General features: G+C 42.5%; 1 protein-coding gene and 1 non-coding gene across 2 annotated transcripts in view; both read left to right on the top strand.

Annotated features, from left to right (window-relative positions):
- KIFBP (kinesin family binding protein) overlaps positions 1-11,630 on the top strand; it is a gene marked incomplete in the record, with an annotated part of 28,907 nt that overhangs the window by 11,412 nt on the left and 5,865 nt on the right. Inside the window, 3 exon segments of the mRNA XM_027772041.1 lie at positions 5,770-5,849; positions 6,428-6,611; positions 9,587-9,671. Of these exon segments, the coding sequence (XP_027627842.1) occupies positions 5,770-5,849; positions 6,428-6,611; positions 9,587-9,671 (349 nt within the window).
- Positions 515-586, top strand: LOC114007882 (small nucleolar RNA SNORD99). Its single transcript, XR_003549463.1, has one exon. It is a non-coding gene; the product is annotated as a small nucleolar RNA SNORD99 (small nucleolar RNA).

Raw genomic sequence — 11,630 nt, 5'->3', positions numbered from 1 at the left:
GAGGAGAATGGAGGAGAAGGGATTGTGGCGTGGCCATCCCCCCTGGGGAGTGATTTCTCGCTTTCTGTCTCTCTGTCTCTCTCTGTCTGGCGAGCACACGTGCCCTATAGCAAAAAATACCCCTCAAAAAAAAAAAAAAGGAAAGCAAAGAAGTAGTACTTAAGCCAGCTATCTCTGATCTTTAAGACACTGGTTCTCAAACTTTAGTATCCCATCAAAATCACCTGGAGGCCTTATTCAGGCATAGCAGGTTGGTTTTCCAGAGTATGATTCAGTCGTTTTGAGGTGGGACCTGAGAATTAATGCACATAAGAGAGTCTGAGAGAGAAGTACCCTCTACAGGATGTCTTCATGCCATGGTTCCCCTTTCCTGAAAAACTCTAGCTTCTCAGGATATTAGGCACCTGCACACATGCGCCTTCATATTTGCAGGCTAGTCCAGGGATCTGGTTGAAGATACAGCTTCCAGCCTTGGGTGGCAGTTGCTTTATTGCTGTGCAAAAGCAGCTGAGTTGGTGGTCCAGGATGAAACCTAATCTGAGTGGACGTCTGGATGAGAGATGCGGATATAGGGCTGAGACCAGCTTGGGGAGGTGCCCTGGAAGGGGTCACCCAGGGCGGAACTGACACCCTGGCTCCTATTTCGTTTCAGGAGACACAGGAAGGGAAAGCACCAGAAAAAGGAGAATTCTGGTGGAAACAGCTAATGTTGTAGCTCTAAGTGGCCAATAAAAAAGACTCTGGAAGTGAAAACAAAAGCAGCTGAGTCAGATGTGCATTTCTCCCCTTTTTATTCATGTGGAGTACACGCATGTGAGGGAGGGAGATAGAAAGGGGGGAGCACTGCACTCTTCCCAAGGTCTGCTCGTGCTGCAGTCCCTTCCTCCAGCCCTTCAACCCGTTAGATCTTAGGCTCTTGCATGTGAACCCTGGGTGTTTTGGGATGACTGAACTGGGGAGTGAACTGTGGTTGCCATGTGGGATCTGGCTTCTCTTGAGCAGTACATTAGTGCTGCTTCATGGAGCCAGCACAAAATGTACCTTTTTTTTAATTGCCAGAAGGTGTGTGTTCTCATGCATATATGTACATGTGAGAGACCCCTTCGCTGGGATTTCCTCCACTCCTCCTCCTTGTCAGGATTTTTGGCATGCATACACACTTGCCTGGCACGCTTTTCAATCTGTTGGGGCCAAGATTTAAACCACAGTTGGCCTTGTAGGTTATGGTTCTTTTAACCACTGTGCTACAGGTCCAGCCCCTAGAATATGTATTTTTAAAAATACACATACATATTTTTGCCAGAGGGCATATCTACTCCCCAAAGAGAGACACAAAGTGAGAGAGAGGGGAAAAGTGAGAAGCAACTCCCATGGGGAGTGGTCATACCACAGCGCCTTCTCCATCTCTCCCTCCTTTCAGGATCTTATACATGCAAACATATGTGCTGGCATGTTTCTCAAGTCACCAGGTCCGGGACTCCAACCACACAGCTGACCATGTGGGATTGAGCCCTCTTAACCATCATGCCATGGGCTGGTCCAGAATGTGCTTTTTTTGTTTTGTTTTGGTTTTTTGCTATAGAGCATGTGTACTCACTGGAGAGACAGAAACAGAAAGCAAGAAATCACCCCCCGGGGGGATGGCCACATCACAATAACTTCTTCATTCTCCTCTCAGGATTTTGGGCACATGCGCATATGCATCCAGTGTGAGTTTTAAGCCACTGGGTCCAGGACTCAACCATGGTCGATTACATGGGAATCCAGTGATGTCACTATTACCCTATATGTTGGTCCCTTCCTTCACAGTCTTTAAGAAATAAAAGTCTCTGATTAAAAAAAACCCAAAAAAACAAAAACCAGTTTTCAGATTTCTTAAATTTGTGACTTCATCAGGTTGGTAAAATTATAGTTTCCAGCGCCAGCAGGTAATGTAGTAGTTAAGGCGCTGGACTCCTGCATGCTTACCTGTGGTTTGAGTGCTGGACTGGCCACTTGAAACTCAGGCTGGGTGCGTGTGCATCTGTACCCAAAAATCCCAAGAGGAGAGTGAAGGAGAAGAGACTACAGTATGGCCATCCTCTCTGGGGCCAAGGACACATGCACTATGGCAAAAATCTCTCCAAAAAATGAAAAAAAGCATAGCTTCCTTTTTGCCTACAAAAAGTTGACAGTTCTTTTTTTTTTTTTTATTTTAATTGAAACAGATTTTGTTTTGTTTCATTTTGAGATTGTTCGTGGTATCCATTTAAATAACCAGTGGTATTTTTGTTTTTGTTTTTTTGGAGAGGTTTTTTGCTATAGGGTGTGTGCACTTGCCAGAAAGAGAGAGACAGAAAGCAAGAAATCACCCCTAGAGGGGGATGGCCACGCCACAATCCCTTCTCCTCCATTCTTCTCTCAGGATCTTGGGCACACACGCACATACTCCTGGCATGAGATTTTTTTTTTTTTTGGAGAGGTTTTCGCTGTAGGGCGCGTGCGCTCGCCAGACAGACAGAGAGAGACATAGAGACAGAAAGCGAGAAATCACCCCCCAGAGGGGATAGTCACACCGCAGTCCCTTCTCCATTCTCCTCTTGGGATCTTGGGCACGCATGCACACGCGCTCGGCGTGAGTTTTAAGCCACTGGGTCCGGGACACGAACCACAGTCGACTATGTGGGAGTCCAGCGACATAGCCATTACACTAACTGCTGGTTCCCAACCAGAGATGTTTTAAGGTCCCTCAAAATCAGAGTTAAGAATTAGTGTCTTGGGACCAGATGATGGCACAGTGGGAATGGAATTAGATCTACGTGGGAAAAGTCCCAGGTTCCTATTCAGGACCTCCCTGAGCATGCACATTCTGTGGTCTGGGCTGGCTGAGAACCATCGGTGACCACGTGGGAGTCGAGTACCTTAACTTACTGGCCACATATTATTACTTATTTTAGATTTGCTATAGGGCACCTGCACTCTTCAGAGAGAAACAGAAAGTGAGAAAGCATGCTGCCAGGTCTAGGAATCAAAACATGGTCAGCCACGTGGGAGTCTAGCACCTTAACCACCATGCCACCTGCTAGCCCAAGACTAAGATTTTTTTAAGTGTATTTATTCCATGAGATAGGCAGAGAGAGTGGAGGAAGCACTCCAGTAGGTTTTTCACACTGTACTCCTACCCCCAGATTAAGCTAGTAAGGATCACAGGCATGTGTGCTTGCCCAGCACGCTCCAGGAAGCCTTAGGAGGCAAAACTGGGGCCTTCCTACTGGCTTCAAAATACTTAAAAGACTTAGGTATCGCTAAAAGCAAATTGGTGAGGTTTTTTGCATATTTGTAATTTAACTGCAGTTACAATCACAATTTGTCTCACATGATCTTATAGGCAAACTCTATTTGTTTTACTCTTTCAGATTTTATGGTTAGAAAATTGATTCTTGGGCTACCCCAAAACCTAGTGGTTAAGGGAACTGGATGCCACATTGCCAACTGAATGGTCAAATCCTGGCCCCAGCAGCTTTGCAAACATGCCATGCTTGTGCGTGTGTGCATCCTCGTAACCTGGCAGGATGGGGAAAATTGAGAAGGGATTGTATTGTGACCGCACTCCACTGGAGGGCGCTTTCTCTCTCTATTTCTCTGTCTCTCTGTCTCTTTCTGGGAAGCACATACACCCTCCAACAACAACAACAAAATCACTTCTTGGGTAATGTTGTTTAAGTTGGCAAGACAGACAAGAAACAACTCCAGGAGAGCACTATATAGGGGGCTATTATAGGGTAAGATAAAATGCAGGAGACTGTCCGATGGTTAGTGAGCCCCGAATACTGTGGCTTCAGCTCCATGTTTCTCACTCTGCTGTCCTGTCCTCCATGCTCGGCCCTCAGTTCTGTGGTTGGGTGGTGACTCAAGCAGTTGCAGCAATACTGTGCACGCTTCATACTCTGCATTCTGCTGCCTGCCTGGAGGCAAGCCAAGGCTTTTAGAAGGAATTTCAGATGGGCTACACCTGGGTTGAGAATGTTTTTGCCCCAAGTTCTCAGAATCAATGTATCTTAGTAACTGCCAGCAGGATTGGGAAGGGAACAGATTGTTATCCTAAATGGCCACAGCCTGGATGGGAGAAATGGAAGGCAAACAAGATGTCTTCGTTTAAGAATTAGGGCTTGGGGGACCAGCAGTTAGCGTAATGGCTATGTTGCTGGACCTCCCACGTAGTCGAACGTGGTTCGCGTCCCGGACCTGGTGGCTTGAACTCACGCCAGGTGCGTGTGCGTGTGTGCCCAAGATCCCGAGAGGAGAATGGAGGAGAAGGGATTGTGGCGTGGCCATCCCCCCTAGGGGGGGTGATTTCTCGCTTTCTGTCTCTCTGTCTCTGTCTGTCTGGTGAGCGCACGCGCCCTATAGCAAAAGCCCCCCCCCCCAAAAAAAAAAAAAAACTGGAAAAAAAGAATTAGGGCTTGGGGCCAGCAGATGTTGTGGTGGTTAAGGTGCTGGACTCCCACTCGGCTGAATGTGGTTTGAATCTGGACCTGGTGACTTGCTGTCTCACTTCCCCTGCCCCCTGTCTTTCTGGTCAAGTTAAATAATAATAATAATTCTTAAAAAAAAAAAATGAGAACTAGAGCAAGTTAGTCATACTCATTAAAACATGAAAGCAATGGGGGCCAGGTGGTATGATGGTTAAGATGCTGGACCACGTGGCCAACCATATTTGAGTCCCAGACCTGGTGGCTTGCTTTCTCATTTTCCTTTTTTCTGGTCAAATTAAATAATAATACATAATTAAATAATTCTTTTAAAACATATGAAAGTGGACTAGAAAATAATGAAGTGTATTGGAATTTTATTTTTGAAAGGCTTTTACCATAGGGTATGTGCACTCATCAGAGAGACACACAAAGATACAGTGAGAGGGAAAGTGAAAAATTACCCCCCAGGGGCCATAGCCACATCGTAGTCCCTTCTCCATTCTCCTCTTGAGTTGGGCATAGACACACATGTATCTGGCATGATGTTCAAGCTGTCAGGTCTAGGACTTGAACTGCAGTCAGCCATGTGGGAGTCCAGTGCTTTTAACCACCATCCTGCCAAGTTTATTGGAATGCTGAAAGAAAGTTAGTTATTTCTTTCTTCCATCAAAGACAGAAAGACACACTCAACAGGGTTCTCACACTGTGATCTTCCCCCAGTCTCGGCTCAGCCAGCTGGATCATGGGCATGTATGCATGCCCAACATGCTCAGGGTGGTGCAAGGGCACTAACTCGACACCTTCCTTGCATGGTCCTTGCCATGCCATCACTGTACTGCCTCCTGGCCCATATATTGAGCTTCTTGTTTTTTTTTAGTGGGGCAGAGGGCACATGCATTTGATGAGGAGAAACTAAGAGAGGGAGGGTGAGAGTGAGAGCACCCCTTATGAGGAATGGTCACAGTGCAGTCCCTTCTCCACCTGTTTGTCTCTCTTTGGTGAGTGCATGTATCCTCCAGCAAAGAAAGAAAATACACTCCCTTCCCCCCAAAACCCCATAATGTATTGATTAATGCACAGTAAGTACCAGTGGAGAGAACTGAGTGCTGTGTGAAAACTGAAAATTGCATGTCACCTGAGAACATCCCTCCCTCCTGTCAGGACTTTGGACACACACACATGTGCCCTGTATGTTTTTCAAGCTGTCAGTTGGCCGTGTGGAATTTTAAAAGTTGATTTCTCCAGGTCCTCCAGAAGAGGGCATTTGGTGCTTACAGTTTAAAATTTAAAGTTACAGTTTTTTCTTTCATTGTAGATTGGGAGTCCTCCTCTTGATCCTACTGAGCATTTTCTTTCTGAAGAAGAGAAACTTACTGAACAAGAAAGATCCAAAAGGTGAGAAGGTGTAGAAATCAACCCTCAGGTTTTCCACGTAGTGTAGGTCAAGTGATTGTTTAGAAAAGCATGTTTCCTACTTTGAGGCACTTAGAAAGGTTACAGAATGTAGATTCTGGCATGAGTACAGCCTCCACTTGCCACTTAGTAGTTGTGTGCCCTTATTCAAATTTGTAATGCAGATTCTTGTGTCAAATGGATGCAAACCCAACTGAAAGGGTTGGTGAGAGTACTAAGATAAATATACATGAAATTATAAGTCTTTTTTTTTTGGAGAGATTTTCACTGTAGGGCGCGTGCGCTCGCCAGACAGACAGAGAGAGACATAGAGACAGAAAGCGAGAAATCACCCCCCAGGGGGGATGGTCACGCCGCAATCCCTTCTCCTCCATTCTCCTCTCGGGATCTTGGGCACGCACGCACACGCGCCCGGCGTGAGTTTTAAGCCACCGGGTCCGGGCCGCGAACCGCGGTTGACTACGTGGGAGTCCAGCAACATAGCCATTACGCTAACTGCTGGTTCCCATGAAATTATAAGTCTTAAACCATTAGGCAAATACTGTTTTTTTTCTTCACAGATTTGAGAAAGTTTATACGCATAACCTGTATTACCTGGCTCAAGTCTACCAGCACATGGAAATGTTTGAGAAGGCTGCCCATTACTGTCACAGTACACTGAAACGCCAGCTTGAGCACAATGCCTACCAGCCTATAGAGTGGGCTATTAATGCTGCCACCCTGTCTCAATTCTACATCAATAAAGTAAGCTCAAAGTAGTTTTACTAGCAGAGTACCACTAGTGAGTACAAAAATAAAACCAATTATACCTTGAAAGTAGCATCTTTTAAAAACATACAGCTTTATGACGTGAAAACACTGGGCAGGAAAACGTAGCCCAGTTTGCCAGTGTACTAAAGTTTTGTAGCTTTTTGTTGTGTGAGTCATTTTGAGTCTTAAAATACTAAGTTTTATCATTATCTTACACATTGGTAACTCCTAAAATTACATGTAACCTAAGAACAATTCTTTTTTAATAATAGGCACACCGTCATAATTCGTCTTAGCGGGGTGTTACCTTAAATTGCAGATTTTATCTCATTATCGGTATAACTTTATCTTTATGTAATGGTAATCTGGTAACTACGAGAATTTGTCTGAGGAAGTTGACTGTTAAATGTGGGCTTTGATAAAAGCATGTGATGCATTTCAGTTATTTTTCAGAATTAACTCCTCTGTAATATTTTTTCAGTGTCAGAAATATCTCTACTGAGTTCCAAAGTTCCAGGTGTTTATGGCATGCTTTTTCTGATGGTTACAGGGGGACAGATTTGAGCTTCCTAGTTGTCGATCAGAGCTGCTCACATTATGTTGATGGACTCTTAATTGACTCATTTATTCCTTTAGTCTTTTAAGAGTTTCTAATGCTAAAATGCTTTTAAGCTACCTTTTCCAACCAGATTTTCTGTTAGTCTTTAATGAAATGTCTTAGCAATAGAAATTACTTTTATTTGTATTTCTAATTCACAAGCCCCTGAAATTTTGGTAATTCTCTGCTTCTCAAAGTTCCTTCTTTAATCCCTCTGGTTACCTGCTGCGTTACCTTTGGCCCTTTATCTTTCTACACTTTTTGTTAGTATTGGTTCTGTAAATGCACCCTATGTTTAAAGTATTATCCCACAGAATTTCATTCAGAAAAGCTATTAGCAGGAGAGAAAGGGCTGTGGTGGCTGCAGCATCGCTTCTAGGACTTTGGTCTAAGATCAAGCGTGTAAGTAACGCTACCGCATATATCAGAGCATTCAGTAAAATCTAATTCTCATAAATCCATCCCATTGTGGTCATCGTCCCAAATGTGTTACTCAGGGCCTCTGTTCGTGGCACCTTCCTTATAGCTATTGGAAGCCCCTTGTCCATTCTGTTTAGCAACTTGAAAATTTTATATTCACTGTGATTTTAATTAACACTTAAAACTCTATGGATATGAGTAATATTAAGATATCTGAATGTTAATTTAAAGTGTGATTTAAAATTTAAAGTTGTTAAGCATTACTTATGTGGAGCATGCAATAATTTTCATGAGTATCCCACCTCTCATTTTTATTTTTTACTTAAAACACTTCTGTTTTTATTAAAACCAGCTCAGTTATATTGCAAAAAAAAAAGTTTGAACCATGGTTTTAAAAACACTTTGGTCATTTATATCATTATCATCTTCATCTTATTCCAGGTTTTGTTATTCGGTGAGTCCCTACCTGGCAGGTACTGAAGTCCCACATTTACCAGCCACCTAGAGGGCACAGGGCAGTCACTGTTAACAGTGATTGCTCACAGGGAACCAGTCTGGATGAAGCTGAAGTGATAATGATGGGACAGGGATTATAGAGGAGAACCAGCTTCTTTATGTAAACTGCAATTTTCGTTTGGCTTTCAAAGTGTAGCACCAGCATTTTGATCTATTGATGTTGCTGGACTAGTACTCACATGGTTCCCAGCTGTTCAAGATGACTTCTGAATTTGTCATAATGGAGAGATACATTTAATGATGAGGTTTTAAAGTCATAGTCAACCATTTAAAGTCTTTCAGGTATTACTTATATGAAGTAGGTTTTTTATTTCATGAGGGTGGCTTCCACCTAAAAGTTGGACTTTAACTTTGTACTTCTGCTGGGTTGTCCTGTGACTTACATGACAAATACAAAGTGTTTATATATATATATATATATATATATATTTTAAAAAAATGAAAAAGCACCCCTCCTTCAGGGGGATGGCCATGCCATAGTCCCTTCTCCTCCTCTCTCTTCTTGGCATTTTGAGTACACGTGCACACATTCCTGGAGTATTATTTTCAAGCTACCAGGCACAGTTGCCATGTGGGATCCAGCCATCCTAACCACCACACTGGCTGGCCCCACACAGTGTTTATATTAACAAGGAGATCTTCTAAGTGTTTGAGAAGTTTACCATACCCAATCTTACATTATGAAGTCTTCAACTATGTTGGTAAAGCAGTTCCATAAAATTCATATGTAGAAATATATGACTTTAAAACTTGGTGGGAAACGTTGGTATATGTAAATTCAAAATTTTCAGAAGACAGAAATTTCTTCCTATCAAAATTTATCCTTTTTGCCTTTGAAGGGTAGAATGTAAAGGGAATCTTTAAACCTAATAGAAATTAAACTTTAGCTGGGTGTGTTGGTGTTGTGCACCTTTAATCTCAACTACTTGAGAGCCTGAAGCAGGAGGATCATAGTTTCAATGCTGGCTTGGGAAACATAGCAGACCCTGTCTCTTGAGAAAAATAAATAAATAAACTATTAAATCTTTAACCCTCTGACAAAATGTACATGGTCTAAGAATTCATTGTGCACAGGACTGCATATTTAGATCAACCTAAAGGACTCTCTGAGGCAGTCTGGGCCTAGGGTGATAGGTGCCCCTATCTGTTTACAGGTTACAGGAGGAGAGCTTACTCAGTCAGCAGGTATCTTTCAGCCAGTTCGACTTATGGTTAAGAGTTTTGGGGCATTGTTATTTTCATCTTTGAGTTAACTCTTTAACCAGATAATACTGTAATATGTCTTTTTTGCTTTCTTAATGTTCTGCAACTATGCAGAACTTCCTTAGAACTAGTTTTTAGCTAATTTTATAGCTTTTCCTATATTAAAATAATTTATACAAGTATTAGTTACACATATGGCCATGTGATTGACTCTTGTTTATTTCACCAACAGCTATGCTTTATGGAGGCCAGGCACTGTTTATCAGCTGCTAATGTCATTTTTGGCCAAACTGGAAAGATTCTAGCCACAGAAGATGGTAAGTTTATGTATACATGTTTCATTAAATAGCTTTTTTTTTTTTTTTTAGAATAAAGTTTTTGCCATAGGTTACATGCACTTGCCAGAGAGAGACAGAGGGAAAATGAGAAATCACCCCCTGGGGCAATGGCTATGCCACAGTACTTTCTCCTCTAGTCTCCTGGGATTTGGGGTACAAATGTTTTTAAAGCTGCCAAGTCTGCAGTCTGAACCGCCGTCGGCCATATGGGAGTCTAGCACTTTAACCACTACAGCACGTTCTGGCCCCCATTAAATAGTTTTACTCAAAAAAAAGTTAGGGACCAACAGTTGGTGTAATGGCTATGTCGCTGGACTTCCATGTAGTTGACCATAGTTCGAGTCCCAGACCCAGTGGCTTAAACTCACGCTGGGTGCATGTGCGTGCGTGCCCAAGATTCCCAGAGAGGAATGGAGGAGAAAGGATTACAGCGTGGCCATCCCCGCTGGGGGGTGCTTTCTCTCTTTCTGTCTCTCTCTTTCTGTCTTTCTGGTGAGTGCATGCACCCTGTAGCAGAAACCTCTCAAAAAAAACTTTTTTTTCTTTCATGACACATATTTTGGGGCCAGGAGTTGGCATAATGGCTGTTTCACTGGACTCCCATGTTGTCGACTGCGTTTCGATTCCCGGACCCGGTGGCTTAAACTCACGCCGGGTGCGTGTGCGTGTGTACCTCAGATCCCGAGAGGAGATTAGAGGAGAAAGGATTGCAGCATGGCCACCCCGGGGGGGGGGGTGATTTCTTACTTTTTGTCTTTCTGACGAGCACATGTACCCTATAACAAAAACCTCTCAAAAAAAAAAGAAAAGAAAAGAAAACTTTCTATTTTGAAGGTTTGTGGTGTTTTTTTTGTTTTTGTTTTTTTGTTTTTTTGAGCATTTTTGCTATAGGGTGCATGCATGCAAAAAAGCTAGCAATAGCAAAAAAAACTAAAATAAATAAAAAGCACTTGTTTTTAAAAAATTAATGAAAACTAAATCATGCACTGATAATTTTGTTTTTGCTCTTTAATAAGAAGCTGAAAAAATTACAATATCCTGGTTTTTAAAATGCTTGGAATGAGCAAATTATTTATTGTTGATCCCTCTCACTCTGTCTCTCTCAAGTGAGTGCATGAACCTTTTAGCATGCACACACACACACACACACACACACACAACAATATATTTTGTGATCATAATTTCTATCTATAGTTAAAACATAAGAAAAAACTAGAAAGAAAAAGGCAGAAATAATAGTACCTACAGGTAGTAGGATTTGGGTTTGTTTTTTCTCAACAGTTCAGTGAGGATTTGTTACTTTTATAATCAGGAAAAAGTAAAATAAAATAGATCCTAGTACACAAAGTTACCAGCGTTGAGCCAGCTAGTGTCATGATGGTTAAGGCAGCTGAATCCCACATGACTGACTACACAGTTTGAGTCTTGGACTTAGTGGCTTGAAAAACACTCCAAGCGCATGTGCATGTGTGCCCAAAGTCCTGAGAGGAGAATGAAAGAGAAGGGATTGCCACGTAGCCAGTCCCGCTGGGTGTGCTTTGTCATTTTTCTCTTTTTCTTTTTTTCTCTTTCTCTTTCTCTTTCTCTTTCTCTTTCTCTTTCTCTTTCTCTTTCTCCTCTCCCTCTCCCCCTGATCCTCCCCCTCCCCCTTCCCCTCTCCCTCCTTCCCTATAGCAAAAATAAGAAAAAAGGGGGGCCAGCAGGTGGTGTGGTGGTTAAGGACTCTAGGCTCCCACATGGCTGACCGCAATTCAAGTCCCAGACCTGGTGGCTTGCTTTCTCACTTTCTCTTGCTCCCACTCACTCGCTCTCTGGTAAAAATTTAAAAAATAATAATAATAAAGTTAAATACAATAATTCTTTAGAAAAAAGTTTTATAAAATAAGAAAAAAGGAATAAAGAAAGTTATAATTGGCACCATTAACTTGGACAAATTGC

Source organism: Tupaia chinensis, unplaced genomic scaffold (assembly GCF_000334495.1).
Source record: "Tupaia chinensis unplaced genomic scaffold, TupChi_1.0 Scaffold000250_1, whole genome shotgun sequence".
Taxonomy (NCBI): Eukaryota; Metazoa; Chordata; class Mammalia; order Scandentia; family Tupaiidae; genus Tupaia; species Tupaia belangeri.
Note: the sequence above shows the minus strand (reverse complement) of the source record. Positions and strands in the feature narration are given on the sequence as shown.